Source organism: Odontomachus brunneus, unplaced genomic scaffold (assembly GCF_010583005.1).
Source record: "Odontomachus brunneus isolate Ranch 3 - 2012 unplaced genomic scaffold, Obru_v1 Obru_scaffold_106, whole genome shotgun sequence".
Classification (NCBI taxonomy): Eukaryota; Metazoa; Arthropoda; class Insecta; order Hymenoptera; family Formicidae; genus Odontomachus; species Odontomachus brunneus.
In genome coordinates, this window is record NW_022639556.1 from 796,363 (window position 1) to 819,330 (window position 22,968).

Consider the following 22,968-nt stretch of genomic DNA (forward strand, 5'->3'; position numbering starts at 1 on the left):
AGAGAGAGAGAGAGAGACGAAATACAGCGTTCCTTACTTACGCACCGACACGTCAGAATTTGTGGATCGATACGATCTCGTGAGAAGACGAACGTAAACACACGTGACTAAGTAATGAAAACCTTTAGCCGAGACATCAGTCGTTTTACTGCGTGTCACATGACAAGACGGCCAATCGGCAAATCACATGAAAATCGAGACACGATCACGAAAGAGTCGCATGTCACGAAGAACAAAAGGAAAGTTCTGATGTTCTCACAATATATAGGGTGTCCGGTAACTCACGAAGGAGTCGCGGTATACAGATAGATTGAGTTAAACAGAACAAAGAAGTCCATTTTCTAAATAATCACGTAATATCATTAGTTATACTTAGTTATGCTTAGTTATTAATTAATTAATTTCATTTCATTTCATGCCTTGACAAAAACATCTTGAAATACAAGGTGAAACTTTAATTTTTAACCAACTTTAAGAAAATTTTTCTTATTTGATTCCAAAATCAAAAGTGTTAGTAAATAATTAGAAAATATAAAATAAAAAACTTTAAAAAATGGATTACTTTCAAAAACCTCAGAAGCCTTGAAATATGAAATCATTAAAATAAAGTTGTAGGAATATTGTAATTGTATAAATATACAAAATTGTTTCATATTTATTAAGGCTTTTGAGATGTTTGAAAGCGGTTAATTTTCCTTTTTTGTTATTACTTATATGTACTTATAGTGTACAGTTACGCACGATAATGTACCAATCTTCTTTAATTAGTAACTAAACACGTGGTCATTTGAAAAACAGTAGAGAGGACTTTTTTGTTCTATTTGACCTAATATACAAGCATACAGTTGTAAACGTCGCATCACAACATATCTACCGTATAGCGCGTGATCATTCACGAGTCTTCTTGGATTAATAACTCAAAATTTTACGTGATTGTTCGCAAGATGGTAGAGGAATTTTTGGTTCAGTTTGATTTAATCTATCTACATCACGACTCCTCCGTGAGTTACCGGACATGTTGTATAAATAAAAGAGTACATTCTTCCATCTCGTCATTAATTCATTGCTGGAAAATAGCAATTCACTATTGATACATTACGCGCCACTTATTTGTGTACAACAATAAGTTATATTCGTGAAGAACGTTACAACCAATATATTTTTTTTTATATGACAGTGAAACGTGCCGACGAAATAGCTTGGAAAACTGGATAGTGTGTATTTGTCGCGTCACTTAACGTCGTAAACGCGTTTCCTATATGAATCGGGGAAAAATCGATCGCCAACGCTGAACGAAATACCAACCCTCGCGACCTCCAGAGATGCCGAGACGAAATGACACGATAGAAATTCTGCCTTCGTTCTTTTGGGAGGGAAAACGTTGAGGGACGTTGGCGTTGAGCAAGCGATCGAACAAAGTGAAAGAGGAGTTGTAAACGGAAAAAAGTTTGGTTGGATTAATCAAATGTCTGAAATATGTACAAAGCAGAATTCCATTTGAAGTTACCAGAATTCTTCTCAAATTAATAAGATTCTAGTTAATAAAACAAGAGTTTCTGGTTAACCTGAGATGAATTTATTAATTTGTTAACTTGAAAAGCATTTTCTGATAACTTCAATCGGAATTCCGGCTCATTCATATTTCACCAGATATTTGATTAATCCAATCAAACTTTTTTTTCCGACCAAAATAACACATGTCCGTTTCGATTTCCCGAGGGAGACAAACAGAAACCTGATGAAGATTCATAGATGCAATTTGCCACGTGGGACGTGCTAAGATAAACGTGAAGACACCTAACAGGAATACGTCTTTTCAAGGTAGACGTGCACAAATTATTTTCAAACAATTAATTTCGCGGACTAATGAAACGGCGTTAGTCTCTATTCCGTCGAGCGATGCGCGATCAATAGCTTCGATGAAGCAACGAATTGCTGGAATGTCTCGGGTAACGTAGTACTGTTTTCCCTGCTGTTGCGAATACACGACAGCACGATCAGATGGAACACCCGCGGGAGTTAAGTACATAGCTCAGTAATTATACTTGGCAAATAGGATTCACGAAAATATATAGCTAGATGTTATTATTGTTATATACATCATTACTAGCAAATAAATTAATATTACTCTATAATAATTAATAAAAGATATATAATGAATATATTGTGATTGTGTCATTGTTATACTATTATATATTTTTTTTCAAACTCTTTACTCTTCAGGTTATTTACTGCGGCCATTTTTATTTATGACCAGGAAGCACACTCTCAAAATTTTTGCAAAAGATACGTAGAAATTAGAAGATATGTTCACAAAATGGTACTTTATGAAAAACCTTGTAAAATAATTTGAACATATTCCTTTTATGCTAACAATCAGTAAATAACCGTAATTCAACATGATAAAAGGTTAAAGAGAAAGGTTACGTGTTAATTTTACGATTGTTCATTAGAGCAGAAGAAAATTTTGGACGATTTTATACATCTGTTCGATCAATTGCAAGTGTTATTTTATAGATATACTTCTTTATTTCTATCTTTATAGTATTTTGCAGGAACTTTGAGTATGTGTGTTTTCTCGTTTCTGACATCATTAATCAAGAGTTCCACGGCGAGTAGCCAGAAGCCTTAATATTATTTTCTCGAGGACGTAATACTTTTGGTGAAAGTATCGTATTTTCACTAAAAAGACAGTTCCATTAATTCGTTTGTTTATATTCTGTGAGATATAAGAGAAATTCCATAAATTTTATAAGATAGACTGTGTTCAATGTATTTTATCAACTTTTGTCACAATGTATATTTTGCACGCTCGATCAAGCTCGATCAAGCTCAAAGTTCCCTTAAAGAAATGATGTGAAAGGAAGCAAAACGAATCTTTGGCAATTTGGTCGGTTAACCTTTAGCGAAATACCATTATAAACGTTTGAGCGGCCAGTTTGAAAAGACTAGCGTACCTATTACTATTTTCGAGAAAGATATTCACGCATCCCACAAAATATGTCTCTTAATGTTAGAAAAACTACAGCAAAAATAGATTGCGAAATCCTATCAGCGAAAGCTTTAAACTCCAACGTTGCACTTCCAAAATCGATATCACATCGCAACGTGATTTTTCATATCTTTCTTGTCAAAATAATGCGTTTAAGACTGCTAGATACTCACCATGGCCATATATCTGTGATGTCAGAAGCGAGTAATAATAAGTTAAAAATTCTTGCATGTTATTTCCAAAAAAAAGGAAACTTGTATGAAAGAAAATTTCAGATTGCTTGAGCATACTTAGAAAACTATCCTTTTCCCTTGATAGTTAATAAAAAGCTATAAAATTAACGTGGCAAAATCATAAGAGAAAGTTGATCAAAGAGGAAGATTACATGTTACATTGTAATTATTTATTGATTTTTAAAAGAAAAGGATAGTTTTCATTTTATAATGCTTAACTCTAGAAAACCATAAAAAGTTATGTAAACCCTAAACATGGATAAATCTTACTCAGCGTATTTTCATTTGCTTATAATTTCTGGAAAAATGATCGAAATTCAATACTTTTCTTTTAATTGGTGTAGGAAACATCAAGGAATATGAATCTATTAATGTTTTTACGATTCAGTGAAGTTGAACAAGATTATAGTAAAATAATAAAACATGTTTTTAACCTATATGGCATAAATGTTCAGAAGATACTTCTGAAAGATATTTTACTTGATTTTTATGATATCCCTAAGACTCATTTTAGACATTTGTGCTATCTAGAAACGTTTGAAAAGCTGATCTGGATAAATTTTAAAGTTCTACGCGGTTAAACAATCAGAAGTGTTCTTTCATACAAATATCTTTTTATTTGAAAATAGCACTCAAGAATTGTGGATATACGCTTCAGCCGTTATAAATCCAGGGTTTCCAGGTGAATAGCCAGAAGCCTTAAATTAGACCATGATTAGATTAGGGAGCATAAAATCATGTATATATTCATCTAACGCTTTAAAAGAGCCGGGTTATTCGTCCAGGAGAAAATATGCAAGCGAGGAAGGCACGTGTCGGCGTAAGATGGCCCGCGAGATCTGTATCGGCTTAAACAACCACGCGAACTGTTTCCGAAATGAGCGACCCTACCTTGAACAGAGCGTACAAAGGACACGCGTGCAATCGATAAGCATGTGCTATCTTTTTCTAAACACACGAATCAATGGAGACGGCTTAGAGGCGTGTTCTCGCTCTAGAATGCTTCACAGGTAGTCAAATCGATCCATTCTCTCGAAATACACACCGCGATTAATCGAGATATATGTCAAACGAAACAGTTGAAGGCTTCTGTTTATAACGGGTGAGAGAATGACCGCATCTCTTTGAGGGTGTTCTTATATTATTCCTTCTCTCTACTTCTACCTCGCACGTGTCTATTGATTTTTTAATGGGTACTGGACGATAAGGCAGAACGCGTCGAATGCGGAGACCACCGCTTGTTGATAAAGTTAACATTACCTATCATGATACTCATATGCAAGTTTGGGATCAACGAAGTACATTGGCTCACATTACCTCGATTGTTACATTCTATTATCGACGACAATTATACTTTCTCTTCCAAATGAATCAATCCGAGGCAGAGGGCCTCTTCTCTTTTGCTGAACTGGCTGCCCCAGTTCTCTCTCATCTTTCTTTCATCAAATTTCATCTGTATATCTGTCTCTTTTTTAAATTCCGAAAGTGTACACTAGTTCAGTAATAGAAAACAGACCCAATGATCCTCATCAACTAGAGATGAGAGATACACGATCAACGAATCACGTTCAATTCTGTTTTCCTTCTTTTGTTAAAGGATCTTTCGGATATTTCCAAATTCGATTAATATGTCAATACTGCTTTCTCAATTTGTAATTTTCATTACTAAAAACTTTAGAAAGCACATGACGTCCGCATTACAACCTTTTTGAGTTGCTTCAGAACTTGTCTTGTTCGGATATTCGTTTCTTAGTAATATAATTTATTGCCGGATATTTGTGGAACAGATTTGTTGCTTGTTGGTAAACATAAAGAGAGAAAGAGAAAGAGAGACAAAAGTTTTTCCGACTAACGTTACTAAACAATAAGGAATTCACCTGATCATCGAGTGTTGTATTATGCGAAAATGAAATCCTTCTGATCTACCGTTGAGTCGTACTCGTATACTGCCGTATCTACTGCTGTAAATTGAAATTCGTAGAACATAACGGATCTTCCAGCGACACCGCTTGATGGCGGTAATCTGTTAATTGCGTTTAAGTGGATCTAAAGTCTTGACATCACCTTCCACCGATATTAAAGACATAAGCGTCATATAACGCTAAACTTGAAAAAATATTTTTGAAGGTAGTCTTTTCACGTGTAAATTCATTTTTTATTGAAATATATTTTTAGCTTTATATTTAATTGCTATTTTTTCTTACTTAATTTCTGGCCAATAACTGATCAAATAACACTGGCCAGTAACAGGTCAAGAAATACTGATGAGTATTTTTCTGTCCACTTTCTAAACAGTTACTATCTAATAAATCCTAACCGGTAAAAACTAATCAGTTCCTGGCTAGTGACCAGTTTTTCTTAAAAATTTTTCTATTTATATATTTTGGGAAGTTGTCAGTCACGAACTGTGATCGCCTAATCAACGATGAAACACGTTCCATAGAGGAAAATTGCGACAAATTAATTTTCTTAAAACATTTCGCATCTATGAGAGCTCAAATTATAACTCTACTCAAAATATCCGGCAATAATTGATAGAAATTTATACAAATTTCTTTGAAATACTATATGACTTTATTACTTCTATTGAAAATTTTAATTTTTACATTTCAACTCACATAAAAAAATTATCAACTTCTCTCTCTTTCGTTTTATATCGCGTAAGTTACTTTAAATATTTATTTAGATACACATGTCTTTCAATATAATTAAAAAATGTATCATTTTTTACCGAAAATATTCAATCATATCGATTTTTCTTATGTAATGTTTCTGTTGAATCTTCTAAGCAGAAAAAATAATAATTACCAAATTTTCCGGACGGTTATAATTACGCAAATTGCAATTTCGACTTTGGAAGCTTCTACTGCCAAATCATGGATGTAAAATGAGGTAGTAGTAGACTCAATGGCAAAGTCAGACAATTTTTTTTCAAATAATACAACACTCGAAAATATATTAAGAAATATTTCACTTTCAACTATAGTGCGAACTCAAAAGAGGGAATCTTTCTTTGTCTCTCCTTTATTAGCAGATTTGTATAAATTGTATAAATTGAATATTATTAATAGTGATAATTTAGTGGATATTAAATATTTATGAGAGACTAAATTCTCAATTGATTATTCAAACGTCGATTCCAATATCGTAGTGCTTCTAAATGTGGCTTATAAACTTTCTAACACATCACATTTTTTAGAGACATTTTTATCAACAAAAGAGAGTTTAGAATAAGGGTTCGTGTGTTTTAAAATTAAAAAATTGAGCTTACATTCAGAAAATTTAAATAAAGATGACTTAAAAATGTTGTAAAAGTTTTCAAAGATATTCTGATACATCAAAGGATGTTCTGCGGACGTTTGAAGAGAATACATTTTTAAATATTTAAACATTGAAAAAATTAAAAGTAAAAAGAATCAAAAGCCAAAGAAAACAGCTTCTTTTAAATATTTGCGTTATTCACGAAAATATAACGTAAGTTGCCAATCGCCGATCGATGCAATATCGCCAAACCCTAATCGGCGCGCATGCAAAGCCACTTACCTTGAGCTGTTCCTGACGGCGATACGCGTGCAACATCAATTGTTTCCGCTCGTCTTCCGACATTAAGGGCTCCCTCGCCGGTCTACCGGATCCTCTCTTCTGCAGCTTCACGATTACCTTGGTCTTCTCGTTATTACCCAGGAAATCCTTCATCTTCTTCCCCGGTATTAACTCCTTGCCGGAAAACCACAGCTGAGCCAATTGCTCATCGATTACCTGCGACATAAATATTTTCTCAAACATTAACGAGGAGAGATGTCACCGATCTTCATAACTTACATTATATCTTCGTGAGTAACGCAAATATCTAAAAAAAGTTTTCTTTGGCTTTTGTTTCTTTCTATTTTTAAATTTTTCAATGTTTAAATATTTAAACTTTAATTATTTAAAATATATTTCCTTACATTAAATATTTAAAATATATAATATTTCCTTACATTAAATATTTAAAATATATTTCCTTTAAACGTTCACTGAACTTCCTTTGATGTATTAAAATATCTTTGAAAACTTTTACATTTTTAAGTCGCCTTTATTTAAGTTTTTTGAATGTTAGCTCAATTTTTTAATTTTAAAACATACGAGCCTTTATTTTGAACTCTCTTTTATTCATAAAAATGCCTTTAAAAATGTGATTGAAAACCAATCAGAAAGTTTATAAGCCACATTTAGAAGCACTTTTATCGATAAAAGAGACTTCAGAATAAGGACATACGTATACCTCGAGAGACGCCTGAGTGCCAGAGAGATCTTCGGCATTCTCAAATTCCTGACGTATCACATCATGTGGCGGAAGTCCCATCGGATAAACGATCGTCACAGCACCTCTTAATATGTCTAGAGCCTCTTGGATTATCTTCTGTGTGACCAGTTTCTCTTGCTGCACTAATTTCTGCGACCAAGTGAAATAGTGTTAAGAAATTTATGAACTGAGAAAGAAAAGGAAAAAAAGAGATTACGCAACAGATTGAATTGCGTTTACTTTTGATGTCATGGCACGTGCGTCCTCAATGGTTTTCTTCAGCATTTCCTGCATTTTCTCATTGGGCTGTCTGCCGTTTCTACGACCTGTGGGTATTTAAATTTAAATCTAAAGGTCTTGATTTTCCTCACACACGTCACGTTAATAAAACTTTGCATTAATACTCATTTCTTTAATGAAAATGTACAGGGTATATAAAAGAAATTTGAGACTTACTGAGTAGATAGTACTCATTATATTTAATAAAAAATGTTTAACAAACATAGATCAAAGAAATCAACTCTTTCAGAATAACAAAAGTTTTTGATTTGATTATTTCTATAACGCGTTTTTTTTAAGCCGCTTTATTTAAGTTTTCTGAATTTTACGATCTTAAAACACACAAATCCTCATTTTGAATTCTCTTTTATTGATAAAAGTGCATCGAAATATAATTGAAAGCCAATCAGAAAGCTTATGATCCATTTAGAAGCACTTTTATCAATAGAAGACTGTTCAGAATAAGAGCTTACGTATAATACACATTCCTATCATTATAATCCACATTATAATAAGTATTACCTATTTTGTAAGCTTGAACCCTTTTTTCTGATCACTTTTTGCATATACTTAATTTTCTATTATCATAAGCTGCTTACATTTCTCATAAAAGTTTATTATTATCCTTATATAGGCATGTAAACTATTTCACGTACCGATCTGGTCTTTGTTAAAAGTCCAGCCGCCCATAGGCACACACTTGTCAGCCCATTCGTCCTTGAGTTTGAGCTCTTGGACCTGTTCGTCCGTGAGACCCATAATGTCAGGGGGTAGCATCGGTCCGTGCTTGGCCAGTTCCTCGATCTCTGTTTTTCGTACCAGGAAGATAGAGAGAAACGCTCATGAGAGAGAGAAGAGAGTGGGCAAAACGAGAGGGCAAGCGTTTCTCTGGTCAAGTACAAGTCGGTATAATTATTATCCCGCGCGACGTGTGACTAATATCACATGGCGCCGAGGATGGATGGGTTCATAAACTCAGGGCCTCGACTTCTTATTACACGCTGCTATTACGAGTCATGTGTGCGCCCCGAAGAGAGATAATCGCTAATGGATTTCTCGCGTTAATATTCCGACTGCGAGCCGGAACCCGGCGCGCCTCGTATCGTAAATAAAAAGTAATTGGCATTGTCCTCGTCACCGTTACGACTTGTTATGTACTCCGTCTCCGTCTGTGTTGGTTAATTATACTTAATAATACTACAGATACACGTGGATATCCTGCTTTACGTAATTATAATATTACAAGTATGTAAAAGTCGATCAAGATTGTACACATTTCAGTACTCTCTTTCGTAGTTTTCAAGTATATTTTGGCCACAGTTATGCAGGTATGATCCACAACTAACCCATAAAATGATAAGTTTTGAGTTTTTGTTACCAATCGATAGTCTATATATTTTTTAATATAAAACGATCCACACTTTATGAGCGTCTAAAATTAATTATACAACAGTCTTTATTTTCTACTATACTTGTACTTGCGCTATTTTTTTACTAGTAGTTGCATCTCTTTTATCTATTTTTAAGGATTAAGTTTGTCAAAGAGTATTCTTAAGCAGAAGAAAATTGACCGTGCTATATTTTATAAATCATATATCAAATTTTTATCTCCATTTTCTCGAAACTTCATTCAATGTAGGTTGGATTCTTCTTGCATTACGACCAATTCTATATCAAAAGACAAAACTTATTTGCTCAATATTTATTATTTAAATACGTAGGAATATATAATTATATGGTCTCTTCTCTCTTTTCTTTTTTTGAAAATATTACAATCGACGTAAATCTTATAAAGCTCCTGTTTGGTTTTAATATTTTTATGACATTGTGAAATCACTATGTAAAATGCCAACTATTCGCACAAAGGCAACATTTACCGTAACAGATCCTTGAAATCTTCAGACGACCGTTGTAAATCACCACGATATCACGTGTGACATCGCCTACATTCGCCTCCACGTGGGTGTCATACAAAAATTGGCTCTCGTCACCCTTCTTCACATGCAGTCTCACCATTCTCCCGGGAGGTTTGAGAAGCTTTCAATGCGAATACAAATTACCACGTTGTCGAACCGACGTGCAATATGGAAATATTTCCGCTATCTCGTGATTTTCCGAGACGACGCGATGACTGATATTATGGCTGATAATTCGATTATGCGTCCAAGAGTAAAAATTCCGGGTCAAGTGAATCGACAGTCACGAGATACTAAACATCCATCCGTGTGTGTTCACCTGATAAAAACAGTCTGAATGTTGGGATGCATTGTCCGTGGTAACGAGTGTTATCGATTAAACAATATGAAAACACGACTAGCCGTCAGAACGTGCGAAAGGCTGTCAGTATGAGTTTTATTCATAATTTCATGTCATGTTATTCAGATTGTTATATTATAGTGACAAATGACACTAATGTGACAACTTGAATAAACACACGATATAAAATAATTATATAGATATTCCTATTTCTAAAAAGAACATGTGATTTTCAAATCGTTGTTGTTCGAGTCGTTCGACTTATTTTAAAACAAATCGATTTGAATCTCGGATTAATAATTTAGCGGAATCTCAAAACAGTTCGGTTTGAATCTCGGTTTAATAATTTAGCGGGAAATCGAAACATTTTGGTTCGAGTCTCGGCTTAATAATTTAATTTGTTGTCTTTACTTTGTCGAAATTTAATTTGTCGTCTTGTCAACAACAAACGCATATGTATAAGAAAATATCTCCGAAGAGATAGTATATCGTATTTAATACGATATAAAAATTAAGAGTAAGAAAATAAGAACTCAATAACAATGATATCAATTAAATAATAGGAAAAAGGGCTAATTCGAGTTCAAGCACAGGATTAATAGTGCTATGTACCATATGGGTAAAACCTTCCTTGTGTTAGGAAATAGAGCAATACTTATTGAACATGAATACTCAATATAAATAATCAAACGTTTCGGCTCAATCATGAACCCTCTTCAGTGATATAAAAAAACTCAAGGTTTACAAAACGAACGTATTACAAGTAAAAGAATTAATTAAAGACCTTAATAAAATGACATGAATGTTATTCGCAGTATTATAGCTGACAAGACCGTTACCTGACTAATATTAAGAAGTTCAAATTAATACTAGGAAGTAGCCATAACTATAAAAAACCTATAAAATAAAATAAAAATAGGTAAGATTAAAATATAATAAATAATTAAAACGGTCAATATAAATTAACTTCGTTGAGTTCAGCTAAAAGTGAAACGATCCTGTCAACGATAACATCGCCACGTCTAAGTAAAAGAGATAATAACAGACTTATATACACGAGCATTAACATTGCGACGACTCTTGGAAGAGAAGGAAACAAACAAGGTTTTATTTTCATAATAAGCCGCAGTAGCTGTTGTCCAAATATTCTGTGTCTTTTTGAGAGTTAAGTCCATGTTTTTGAAATTTAATGTAAATCATTTCTGATACCAGGCGTTTCAAGTAATAACGTTCCTCATGTAAAACTTTGGCTTGATCCCAATTGAAATCATGGTTTTCCCTCAAACAGTGTTCTTGTATGGCCGTTAACTCAACTGTAGAACTCCTTGGTATTCTTCTATGCTCAGCAATGCGCGTAGAGAGTCTTCTACTGGTTTGACCAACATACGACGCCTCACAACTACTGCATTGCAATTTATACACGTTATTATGGAAACCAGGAAGCAACCTGTCTTTATGCACACGAATCATTCCTGATAATTTATTATTGCAAAAATGTATGTTCGTATGTTGGTCAAACCAGTAAAAGACTCTCTGTGTTATTTATAATTTTGTGCGACCGATACTACGTAAACCTTGAAAATATTAGTGTCGGTAAAGTTTTCAAATATGATATCCTCTTAAGCAGGTGCTGATAAAAGAGGGAGAGACGGGAATGAAACAATAAAAGAAAAGGCACACACATGGCTTAATGAGTATATAACTGTTCATTATTATATAATATACATATTTACATTCTAATGGAACACGGATTACAAGAATAAAGACGTTCATATATCGTTACAAATACGAGGAAACGCCAACGACACACTCGCACTCGGTCGTCGCGCTCCTACTGGCGTTTTGGACACAAAAATATGATATATTTGCGTATGTGTGTTGTTTGTGTGTGATTGTTTAACGTCGATATATATATATATATATATATATATATATATATATATATATATACATACATAGATATACATATATACGTACACACACACATATATATATATATATATATACACATATATATGTATATGTATATATAGTAGCAATTGTGATCAATAATATATTTTAAATATCTTCGACGCAACGACGCTGTGTATAGAATAAAAATCTATGGTACTCTCTTTTATACCATTATAACCGACAACTCTCCGCTAATGTAAGTGACTAGTATTACGTTAAAATACATTTATAGAATTCGATTCGATGAGGTGCATCATGCGCAGGTTACTTCCTGTTCTGGGGTCCGAACGAAGGTGGTCCCTATGGTAATTGTTGCACACGAACATGCTGAACGATTAAGCGTTCTAGAAACGCGTGTCCTAAATTCGCGAGCGCGATCAGTCGGCCCGCGCGGCGATGATTCCGAACATACAGCGAAAACAGGGTTCTTTGTTTGTTTCTTTTTTTTCTTCTTTTGTATTATTATCGGTATCTTAACTCTTAACATCGACACGAGTAACAGTGATAAAATTGCTCGCGCCGAGTGGCGTTGGCCGCCACTCGCGCGACGAAACAACGAGATTTTGGAAACTTACGCTTTACTCAAAATCCTTTCGCATTGCTCGCGCGGCCACGTCGATTGCGGCCGCGGCGATAAATCTATGATAATTGAAAGCAGACTTGCACAGAGGCACTGCCTCATTTTATACAGAATCGCGCTTTTATTTTTCCTCTACATGTGCGCATAGAATGATCTCTTAACACTGAAAGGTATTTATGCAAATTAAAAAAAAAGTGAAACTAAAGATCAACTGAATGCACCGACGACTGCGAGTCCGGCTGGTGAAAGGCCGGGTAAAAATATTCGACGTCGATCTGGATCGCGGAGAAGAAAGGAAATGATATTTTCGAAAAGTTACGGCCACAAGTTATTTTCGCTTCGTTATATCATTGCTATATGTTTTTGTTTTCTCTCATAATAATTCGAAAGGCGAAACAGTGCTTCGCGCAATCATCGCGAGTAAACCGGCGCGCGGTTCCCTCTTTCACAATGCGCGACAAATGTGAGCGCGCGCGCGCGCGCCTATAAAAGCACGCTTATAAATAGACACACGTGTACATGCGTGTGCGCGACATTTACATATTCGTCCGTCTACGTGCAACATTTATGGAAGAGGAAGATCCCTCAACCGACGAATGTGTCAACTACCTTAACGTGTTATGGCTATATACCATAGAAAAATTGGCATTTTTGGTCCGAACGAAACATGAAATGCGTGAATCTTGAGTGTATATATGTATGCGTGTGTATGTGTATGTATGTATATGTGTATGTGTGTACTCAGACAGTTCCGTATCTAGGCTATACGTCCCGCTTTAGGCGCTGAACGGGAACATTTAACGGTCAACATCTTTGTTACAAAAGAACATGCGCGGATGTCGGTTGCGGACATCGTCAGCTCAGAGACACGGCTTCGCTGTTTACGGCTAAAAACAGTTGTCGCTGCAGCCGGCCGCGTGGCATTTTGTCACTTGAATCCGCGATATCTACACGAGATTTTATGACGATAAAAATCGGATTCCCTCTTTTTTTAAATGCCACCGGCGATATGATATGAAAAAGATATTTGGTGTTCAATAAAACGAGAAAATAGCTCTGGATTAGATAAAAAAAACTTCGACACGTCATACGAAAATATGCATGAAAAATGTAAAATAAAAAGAGAGAACAATTCGGTTGTCGCGATTATTCTAATGAAAATACCGAAACGAGAAATAACTGCCAGTGCATCGATCAGGAACTCTCAACGCGTAAATTATCACGGAAATAATTTGTTAATATTATCATCATCGTCGTCGTCGTCTCTTACCTTAGTCGTGCTCTTGCATATTTTTCTATTTTATTTTTGTTTTATCATAGACACGAGGTTGCTATGGTACTGATAAAATCCTTGCGGGAAACACATACGCATAGCCGTCGAAAACACAGAATGACGTCTATCGTTTAGGATTGCGCCTCCTGGCCGCTCGTCGATCTCTGAAAATCCCGTTTCGATCAGACCGACGGAACCGAGATGCGACTTCACGGATCGTGCGGCGCGATGGGGGATTAAGGTAAGGAATAAGGTGTGGGTTGATAAAATTTCATAAACTCTCGAACAACAACAACGACATCGGAACACGAAGTGCAAAAATAACGGGTCGTCCTTCGAATCCTGAAAATAGCCGATTTATCGAGATGCACGCAAGCCACCTTCGTTATCGAATTTGCCGAATGATCGTCCCGTTCTCTTTTTCTCTACGTCTCTTTCTCTCGCGGCATCCTGTCTCGCGACTTTCATGACAAACGGACGGCAAGATCTTTGGACAGTAAACGTCACACGGGGGGATTCTTCTATCGCTACGATAAGATCGGGGATGCTTATCTCGAAAGTTCAGAACCGGTCGCTGAACGAAGCTAACTACGACATCGATGGGTTTTGGTACTGATAGCGCGACCGATCGAGATTATTCCTCGTCGATGGTAGGCTGGACCTGCAGCGTGTCCATTAGGATCCTGCGCTCCTGTTGCTGCTGCTGCTCGCCGGAATCGGCAGAAGAGAAAGCGGAGGAAGAAGAGGAGGAGGAACCGTGCAACGATTCGCATTGCACGGTGGCCTTTTCTCAAACTTTACTCTCGGGCCCATCGGTGGTGTGCTTGAAGGAGTTGCGAATTTTGCTCAGGTGAAGAGCGGCGATGTGCCCGTAGCTCTTGTTGTACCATTCAGGTGTGCGACCCCTGGAAGCGAATTAATATATATATATAGGAGAGACTTCCTAATCTTCTTTTTTAATTTATGTTTGTATATATTGTTTTCCGCATATAATGATTCAAGATATCGTGCTTATAAATACAGCGTCTGCTTGCATCGAAATACTGTTCGTTTCAATTTAAACTTACGAACATATTACATGTTCTTGATGTGGATGCAAAGATTTATGTATATATCTGGTAAGCTATTTCAACTTAACCATTTCTTATTAAAACCCAGTTTCACTAAATTTCTTTTAATCTATCAATGTTTAAAAGGTTACACAGAGAGTTGAAGCTTCCACTCATACAACTATTTGTAATACTCAAAATTATCTATAATAAGTGTTATTTGTAATCTTCTGTTACTGAAGAGAGTCCGAACGATGGACTGAAACGTTTAAATATATCTCGATGTAATATATTCGATGTAATTTTAACCGTTAAATCGCCTTATACCGTTGGCGTTAGCTCACATTTGCCCTAATTTGTTTTTTTTAATAATTCAAGAAGTTGGAATGTGCGCGCCGCTAGAGAAGAGAATATATGATATTTACTTACTTCGTGTCGACTCTGGATAAATGCATAATGCGGGATTTGCCGCTGCCGCAGGGCTCGATAAGATAACGAGAAGCCAAAACGATGCCGCGAGTCCCGCCGAGCATAACAGGAGCGTCTGGGTGTTCCACGGATGTTTCGACGATGACGCAAGCACCTTTGGGAAGGTCGTTCCGCCAGGATCTACACAGGGACCGATTATATTACTCAAAGAGCCGAACAAATTACATCAGACACATCCACTCAACAAATTTATTGTGTTGTGTTGTCCGAAAGTTAAAAAATCGCTCATTTATACATAAAACATTTAAGTGGAGAAACACCTCGTCGACTCACCTTAATACGCAATAATCTCTGGCGGGCAACGGGCTCATGTTCCCGGTGGCGTATTGAAAGACCTCCACATTGGTGTCCAATTTGTTCACCAGCCTGTACTTCAAAAGCTGCGGGTCCCAGATGTGCCTCTCTCTTAGCACACGATGCAGCAGCTCGTTCGGCGGAGCCTCGACCTCCGTCGACACTCGCCAGAGACGAAGCGGATGTCCGTCGCCCACCTTTTTATATGCCATCTCTACGGTGCTGTCGGCAGGATTGTTCACCGTGACCCAACCGCGACTTCTGCTGGAACAGAACCGCGGTCGTCATTTAGCGCATCCTGTTGGTTCACTCGTCTTATTTGCCTGTCTCGTGCAGCTACGTGCGTCACAGCTTGTTTTGTAATTTCATATCTAGTCTATTTACTCGCGACATAATCTAGATCCTGAATGAAATCCCTCCATCCATCTACCTTGTAATTATTCCCGGGCTTTCACGGCTAAACGGACAGACACAATGACGGCGTGTACTCACTTTTCTCGCGCTTCCTTCAGCAACGCCGTGGTGCAAGCGTACAAGTAACCCCTCCAGTCCTGCTTGAGTTCCGAGCCGAGCTCTTCCAGCGCGACCGGAATGCTCTCCTCCATGTAATTGAAGTGACACTGCGTCAACATGTCCGACGAGACCTGAAAGTACCAGAAGGAGCGTGAGTGAGCCGGGGGCTCTTCTCACGTGTGAAAACTCGCTCGATCCAGACTCGAGCGAGCGAGCAAGTGAGCGCGCGATCGCGATCGACGAATGACTTCGGCTTCGGCACTCACCATGAATAATTCACGATGCATCTTGACCAGATACAGAAGACAGTCGTGAGCGGCTTTGTTTTCAGACAGTTCCCGCTGATCGGGAATGCCCACGGTCTTTCGCCTACGTGGCGACACGCTGCTCGACCTGTTGGTCACGCTCGTGTTGCTGTGGTTGAAGTGGAACAGGCTCGGTGCCAGACATACGGCCAGATTCGAGGCTGTCATTTGGTTGTAGGGCGAGTTGTTGGCGACATGGTTGAGGAAGTCGAGTAGCGTCTCCAGTGCCTCGCGATGCTCATCCGGCAGCAGCAACAAGACGCACTGCACGGCGTCGGGTCGTAAATCCGCCGGTACATCTGTGAGAGGAATGGATTTGTTTGCAAGATCACGTTTCTCCGCTCTGCGGTCCATGTAGCGCTAAAAAACTTAACACAATGAACTCACGTTGGAAGATGGCGATGAACGTTTCCGAGAGCTTGTTCGTCAGAAGGGCCTCCGGCAGCTCCCTGAAATACTGCTTGACGAGGTCGGCAACGTCGAACGCCTGTTGCCCGTCGAAGTTGATATTGTCACCCTGAGTCTCCGTCATGACTTTGAGCTTCTGTATCCTCGACTTGACGCCGCTTTTCCGGAAGATACCCACCTGGTCCAGAGCGTTCGCCCTCAGCCACCTCAAGGCGATCTGAATACACTTGGGTAAAGCTTGACCGGTTCTCTGCAGGGACAGCAACAACGGCACTCCGAACACAGTCTTGTCCTTGTAATCCGGCGTCTTGATCTTCCTGATGAACTTGGGTAGCTCCCAGTTCCAACCGGTGCGGTGAGTCGGACAGTACCGTTCCATGCAAGCCGTGAGTTTCAGCAGCGCCAGTTTCCTCAGGACCAACAGCTGCCCGCAAGACATAGAAGCCATCGCTCGAGGACATAACGGATCCAAGGGTTCGGGGTAAAGTGATCCCCTCTGGAAGCTGTGCCACCTGACAACGGTACCCTTGTGTCTGGGGGACTCTTCCTCCTGATCGGAGTCTCTGCTGGCCACAGTGGAGCCACTTTCTTGGCTACCCGCTAGCTCCGAGCTCCTGGATCGGGACTTCTCCCGATACACCGTCACTTCCCTGGACTTGCCGTCCCTGTAGGAGTCGTCGCGATGTCGAAAGCTCTTATGCAACTTCTCCTCCCGCTTCAAGGACGCCACCTTGTCGTCTTTATACCCTCGCTCTTGACCTTGGGCAAGCTTGTCACGGTACCTCTGCGACTCTTTGCCGAGGTTCAAGCTACCACCACGGCTGTTAATTTGCGGGTTCTTCCCTGACGATTCTTTCGAACTCTGGGAGTGTGCATTCACGTACTCCAACACCTTCGCGTGGTTGCTGTTGGCGTCGCGGAAGTACCGATGCCGCCAGTTGGTCGGCTGACACTCGGAGTCGCTCAACGCACCTTGATCCTCACGACCACGATGAAGGAACCTACGCGCGCGGTTCAGTTTTGTGCGAGTTGGCGTGGGTGTTGGTCCACCACCCTGCGAGCCGTCAGAACAGTAGCTGGAGGAGTCATCGCCGAAAGGACTAGGCGCGTTTGCCAGCGGCGACGGTGGTAGATGGTAAGGAGAAGCCGGCAAGGTGACTGGCGAGCCAGGAACCGGAAGAGTAGAGACCGTCAAGAGGTCCGTAAAGGATATCGGTGCTGGTCCCGTAGGTGATACGTCCACGCAGTTCAGCTCCTTCATCTTCTGCTGCATGGACATCACGTCGAGCACCTGCGGGCCGCTGATCACGACTCCGTCGCGATTCTGACGCTTTCGTCGCCGCGATTTCAGGGACTCCACGCGTCTCAGGAACGCCTTCGCGCCGTCTCGCAGCCTCTCTGAGCCGGTCCTGCGAAATCGCGGGCCGATCTCGTCGGGAAGAGTGCCTGGTGGCAAGCTGCCGTATCGAAGGTTCTCTAGCATGGTGTCCTCCGCCTCTTCAGCCTCCAGACGGTCCTCCAGAGAATCCTCCTCGGACGCGGCGTTTTGGCCGGCGATCGCCTGTAGCCTCTCGACGTTCGCTTGCGAAACGTCGACTATGCGCGACCAACGCCTCGTCTTCTTCTCGAAAGTCCAGTTCTCGCTCAGCGCACACTGCGTGTCTTCGTCGGATTCGTCGCCGCCGCCGCCGCCGCCGCCGCCACCACCACCGCCGCCACCCTAATAAAAGATGAGCAAAGATGCCAACGTGATTCGAGTTGAAGCAAATCTTAATGCAAGAATTTAGTTTACAATCAACTTATTAATATGCGGAGAATAGTTATGGATTACAAGAGACCGGGGTTAGATGGCACATTTTTCAGAATTTATGACTTCTCAGAAGTTATTCTTCTCTATTCAGAAGTTTTTCAAAAGTTACAAACTTCTGAGATAACCAGTTACGTGATTTATTATACAAATATGTTAAAGACAATCTTCCTCTACGTTTTTATGGCCGCGATGAACTCATAAACCGCATATTTTCTTCTGTAATAACCAAAATATGAACATACTGCAACGTGTTGTTCGAAGTTCAAGTTGGCTAGCAACTCAGAGTAAGAAGGCCATATATGAAACATGTGTCCTAATTAGTAATTCCAGAATCAGGTCTCTACAACGCTCTGCCAACCTTTAAATAGTGGCCAATTTCATCTCGTTTGTCCGCTCAATTTCGTTAATTTCGTTAATGAACATTGCTTTTATTGAATCACGCTTGTGACTCGTCGTGTTTTTGCGAAGAAAGTCGATCGAAACAATAACACGTGGGGTCAGTTGGAGGCAATCGAAAAAGTGTCTAATTGATAAGTGTAAAAAATATTTAACAACAGTTAATAACAGTTTATAAAATATTTTTTTACAAATTCGCTTTGGTGGTTAAAAAAATGAACAAAGATGCCAACGATGCTATACTTGACACATGCACTTGCAGGAAATTCCTCATTCCAGTCAATATACAAATTCACTCACAATGAAGAATATTAATACCAAATTGCGAGATGGTCAAAAATATATTCGGCTGCTCTTCAATGTTTTTCCTGCTCTTTAATTATTATATCTTCCAATTTTAATAAAATTATAATAAAACTTAGGGAAAAGTACCTGTATTAAAAAAAAATTTACGATTTCGTTTTCCCTGTTAAATACATAAACAAAGCACATGGCCGATATATCCCTTGAGCTAACTAGATCCGATGTCTCCTACAATTATCGTCAAATCATGTTATCATATTAATATTAATTAATTATCGTGTATATACGTGATCAATTATTATATAATCATATCAATATAATAAATTATCATAATAAGGTGATATCAAATTATATTCCAATTACTGAATTTGGCTTCCAGGTCGGGGAACATTTCAGTTTGCTTTGTCAGGACGGAGAAGAGGGCGTGGGACGAGAATTTAATTAGTCCCCAGTGCGAATTTGTAAAGAAATATTTCATAAACTGTTATATTTTTTACACTTATCAATTAGACACTTTTTCGATTGCCTCCAAATGACCCTGTGTGTTTCGATCGACTTTCTTCGCAAAAACACGACGAGTCACAAGCGTGATTCATCAGTCGGCACGAGGACGATTCGGATCGACTTCTGTATCCCGAAACACAATTCCGTCTGAGATTCCGCTTCGGAGACGCGCCGCGAGCAAAGACCCGAGCCCATTTATTTCGCACGTGGGATAATCCTACGTCGCGTGCAAGGTGCGATTCGGACGAGCAACGCGGCGAGCAACGATAATAAACTGGCCGTGTGTAATCCGTAAAAGTCGCGGCGTTCCTTCCGCGGGATTACAGCGGCCTAACAAAGTGACTCGAAGGGACGTGTGTGTGACTCACGCGTTGTCCGACGCGACGTCCATGCGGGGAGAGGAGCGTCACGAGAAGACCCCGGCGAGTGTTCAACGAGGGACGCCGGCCACGGCGAGGAGGTGACGGCAGGACGCTTCATAATCAATTTGTACGCGACAAATTAAGGACCGCCGTTGGAAAAGAGCGCCCGTGCGCCATAATTAATTGTAGAAAGTGTTCCACACTCGCTCGCGCGCCGGCACGCCGCATTTACCGCTCGTAATCGCCGACGGGGTCCTCGGGTCACGAGTCAAGCACTTCCCGCTGCCTCCGTCGGGTAACGAGTAAAAGAAATTATCGCCCGATAACCGCGAGGGGTCGAGCCGGGCCGGTGCAACAAGAATTAAGCGATTTCCGAAAGCCCGACAGATCGAGAAACTCGAGGCTCTCCGACGGAAGTCGTGCCGTCGATTACGTGTGTCTCTCTCAACGATGTATGTGCCGCGTCGGCATAATTTATTTGTTTCCTCGGAAATGCTGCTTCTCCCGCGACCTACACATCGCCGTGGCCGCAAGAGGCGAATTACGCTGACCGCCAGGTGAAATCAGAATGTCGCGAAGAAGTCGGCGACAGTCGTATCCAGCCTCGTAGATTTCGTACGTAATGCAAAATAATTATCTGCAATATCTTTCTAATTAATAATTGCTTTCGACAAACAAAGATGTTGATCGATTGAATGGATATCATTACAAGACGCATCTCGAACGTTTTCGATTGTTTTTCCAAAATTTCAACAACCTTCATCGTATTCGCGCGTCTCTATACTATTATTATATTTTCAATATTTCTTTACACTTAAATACTTTACACGATAAATATGCCAAGTCACAAGCAGAGATATGTCGCAGAGTTTTTTCAGAAAAAAATTGCTGGACACAATCTGTATTTTCGAGGGCCCTCAAAGATAAAAGGCATTACCGCGTCTAATCGTGCCTCCTGAATTTAAATTTCATCTCGCCCCCTAAAACCTGCGACTCGCTATTACGCCGACTTATGCGCCGCTATTACGCTCAACGACTCGTCTGATGAACTGGCGCGATCAAACCAGGCCGGTGGCCCCCGTGTTCCTAATTCATCTCAAGAAGCTTCGAGGCGAACGCAACAAACCCGGCATTCAGAACGCAGATCACGCGCTTTTATCGCCGCGGTAAATTTCGCTTTATGGGAAACTCGGCGAGTCCTCGTTGGTTACGATGGGCGTCGTGAAGAAAACGAAGAAAAAAGAGGAATAATTTACTATATAGAACGATCTTTTTCTGAACGCGGCGTGGCGCGAACACGAATGCCTAACGTTCGAAATAGGTTCTGTAAGATCTATCGTGAGATCTCCACTTAATTGCTCATAATTTTATCGAGAATATGAAATGTCAGGATGTTAGAAGATAATGAATTATCTAACTTTAAAGTGAATGAGGCTGTAGATATAGAGGGTGTCCTGTAACTCATGGAGAAGCCACGGTGTACAGCTAAATTGGGTCAAACTGAACAAAAAATTCCTCTACTATTTTGTGAACAATCACGTATAATTTTAAGTTATCAGTTCAAGAAGATTCGTGAATGATCACGCGCCATACGGTAGATTAGACGTGATGGCGACTTCTGCCGCTGTGTCTTTGTATACGGAAAAAACAATTCCGTTGATTCAATCGAATTTTTGGTTGCTCAGGAATCAGACGAAAACTCGGCTGTAAGAATGGAAAAATGCCTTTTTGAGGCTTCTATATAATCAATTTTGTTGCCTCAATCGATTTCTAATGTTGCTGAATGTTCAGACGAATAATTTCGGTTGCGACAACAGAAATATTAGTTTTCATAACAGAGATATTGTTTCCAATCACTTAATTTTCAATTGGTTCTTATTCGGTTGCACCAACTGAAATTTTTTTTCCGTGTATATTAGGTCAGAACAAAAAGTCCTCTATTATTTTGCAAATCATATCGATATTTAGTTATTAATTAAAAAAGATTAGGATATAGTTGTGTGCATTAATGCATCAATCTTCTTTACTTAATAACTAAATATCTACATGGTCATTTGCAAAATGGTAAAGAAAGGACTTTTTTGTTCAGTTTAATCTAATATATAAACAAACAGCATCAAACAGACGTCGCTATCACAGCTTATCTACCGTATGGCGCGTAATCATTCACAAATCTTCTTTGATTAATAACTTAGAATTTTATTAGTAACTTAGAATGTCGTTGTTCGTAAAATGGTAGAAGAAATTTTATTCAGTTCAACCTAATCTACCTGTACACCGCGGCTTCTTTGTGAGTTAACGGACACTCTGTATATTTAATTTTGAAAATACGTTACCATACGAGAAAGTTACAATAGATTTAATTCCTTTCCTAGACTAGCTGAATTCTACAACGTAAATTGAATCCGGAAACCAATCTTAAAATAATCTTATTAATCTTATTAATCTTAAACTATATTACTGCCTAACTCAAATCAAAACGAGACCAAACAAAAGTGGCGACTTCGTTATCCTTGCAGACTGGAACCGAAGAGCCCTCAACGTCTTCGAGATCGTTCCTTTATTCTCCTTTAAAAAACCATCCTCTCTTGCTCGCTTACCTATCTCATCGCGATTCAGACGTTTGATCAATTTGACTCGTCTCATATTTCCCACAGGTGTGTCGACCTGTTCTAACCTCTTGT

The 22,968-nt window shown here is 39.1% G+C and overlaps 2 protein-coding genes across 4 annotated transcripts in view; both read right to left on the reverse strand.

Annotated features, from left to right (window-relative positions):
* Window positions 1–5,098: 5,098 nt before the first annotated feature.
* LOC116849090 (cilia- and flagella-associated protein 298) lies at window positions 5,099–10,951 on the reverse strand. Its single transcript, XM_032825883.1, has 7 exons — window positions 10,885–10,951; window positions 9,667–10,024; window positions 8,446–8,595; window positions 7,751–7,836; window positions 7,490–7,660; window positions 6,769–6,984; window positions 5,099–5,248 (listed from the first exon to the last, which is right to left on the reverse strand). The coding sequence occupies exons 2-7, from the start codon at window positions 9,803–9,805 to the stop codon at window positions 5,099–5,101; spliced, it is 912 nt and encodes a 303-aa protein (XP_032681774.1). The 5' UTR covers window positions 9,806–10,024; window positions 10,885–10,951.
* A 775-nt stretch (window positions 10,952–11,726) lies between these two features.
* Window positions 11,727–22,968, reverse strand: part of LOC116849096 — a 431,109-nt gene continuing 419,867 nt past the window's right edge. For 2 of the 3 annotated variants that reach the window (XM_032825895.1, XM_032825897.1), the window contains 6 exons: window positions 16,889–18,629; window positions 16,463–16,800; window positions 16,176–16,327; window positions 15,663–15,947; window positions 15,330–15,509; window positions 11,727–14,756 (listed from right to left, as the gene is read on the reverse strand). In XM_032825895.1, the coding sequence (XP_032681786.1) occupies window positions 14,642–14,756; window positions 15,330–15,509; window positions 15,663–15,947; window positions 16,176–16,327; window positions 16,463–16,800; window positions 16,889–18,629 (2,811 nt within the window). In that variant the 3' untranslated portion in view covers window positions 11,727–14,641. The remainder of the gene's footprint in view (window positions 14,757–15,329; window positions 15,510–15,662; window positions 15,948–16,175; window positions 16,328–16,462; window positions 16,801–16,888; window positions 18,630–22,968) is intronic. The other variant, XM_032825896.1, reaches the window with a different exon arrangement.

Excerpts from the sequence above, each read along its gene's own strand:
- LOC116849090 (XM_032825883.1), bottom strand. The coding sequence starts at position 9,805 with ATGGTGAGACTGCATGTGAAGAAGGGTGACGAGAGCCAATTTTTGTAT. Across the intron at positions 7,837-8,445 it reads TTTTAACAAAGACCAGATCG|GTCGTAGAAACGGCAGACAG; the intron begins GTACGTGAAATA and ends AAATACCCACAG. Across the intron at positions 7,661-7,750 it reads CACGTGCCATGACATCAAAA|AAATTAGTGCAGCAAGAGAA; the intron begins GTAAACGCAATT and ends ACTTGGTCGCAG.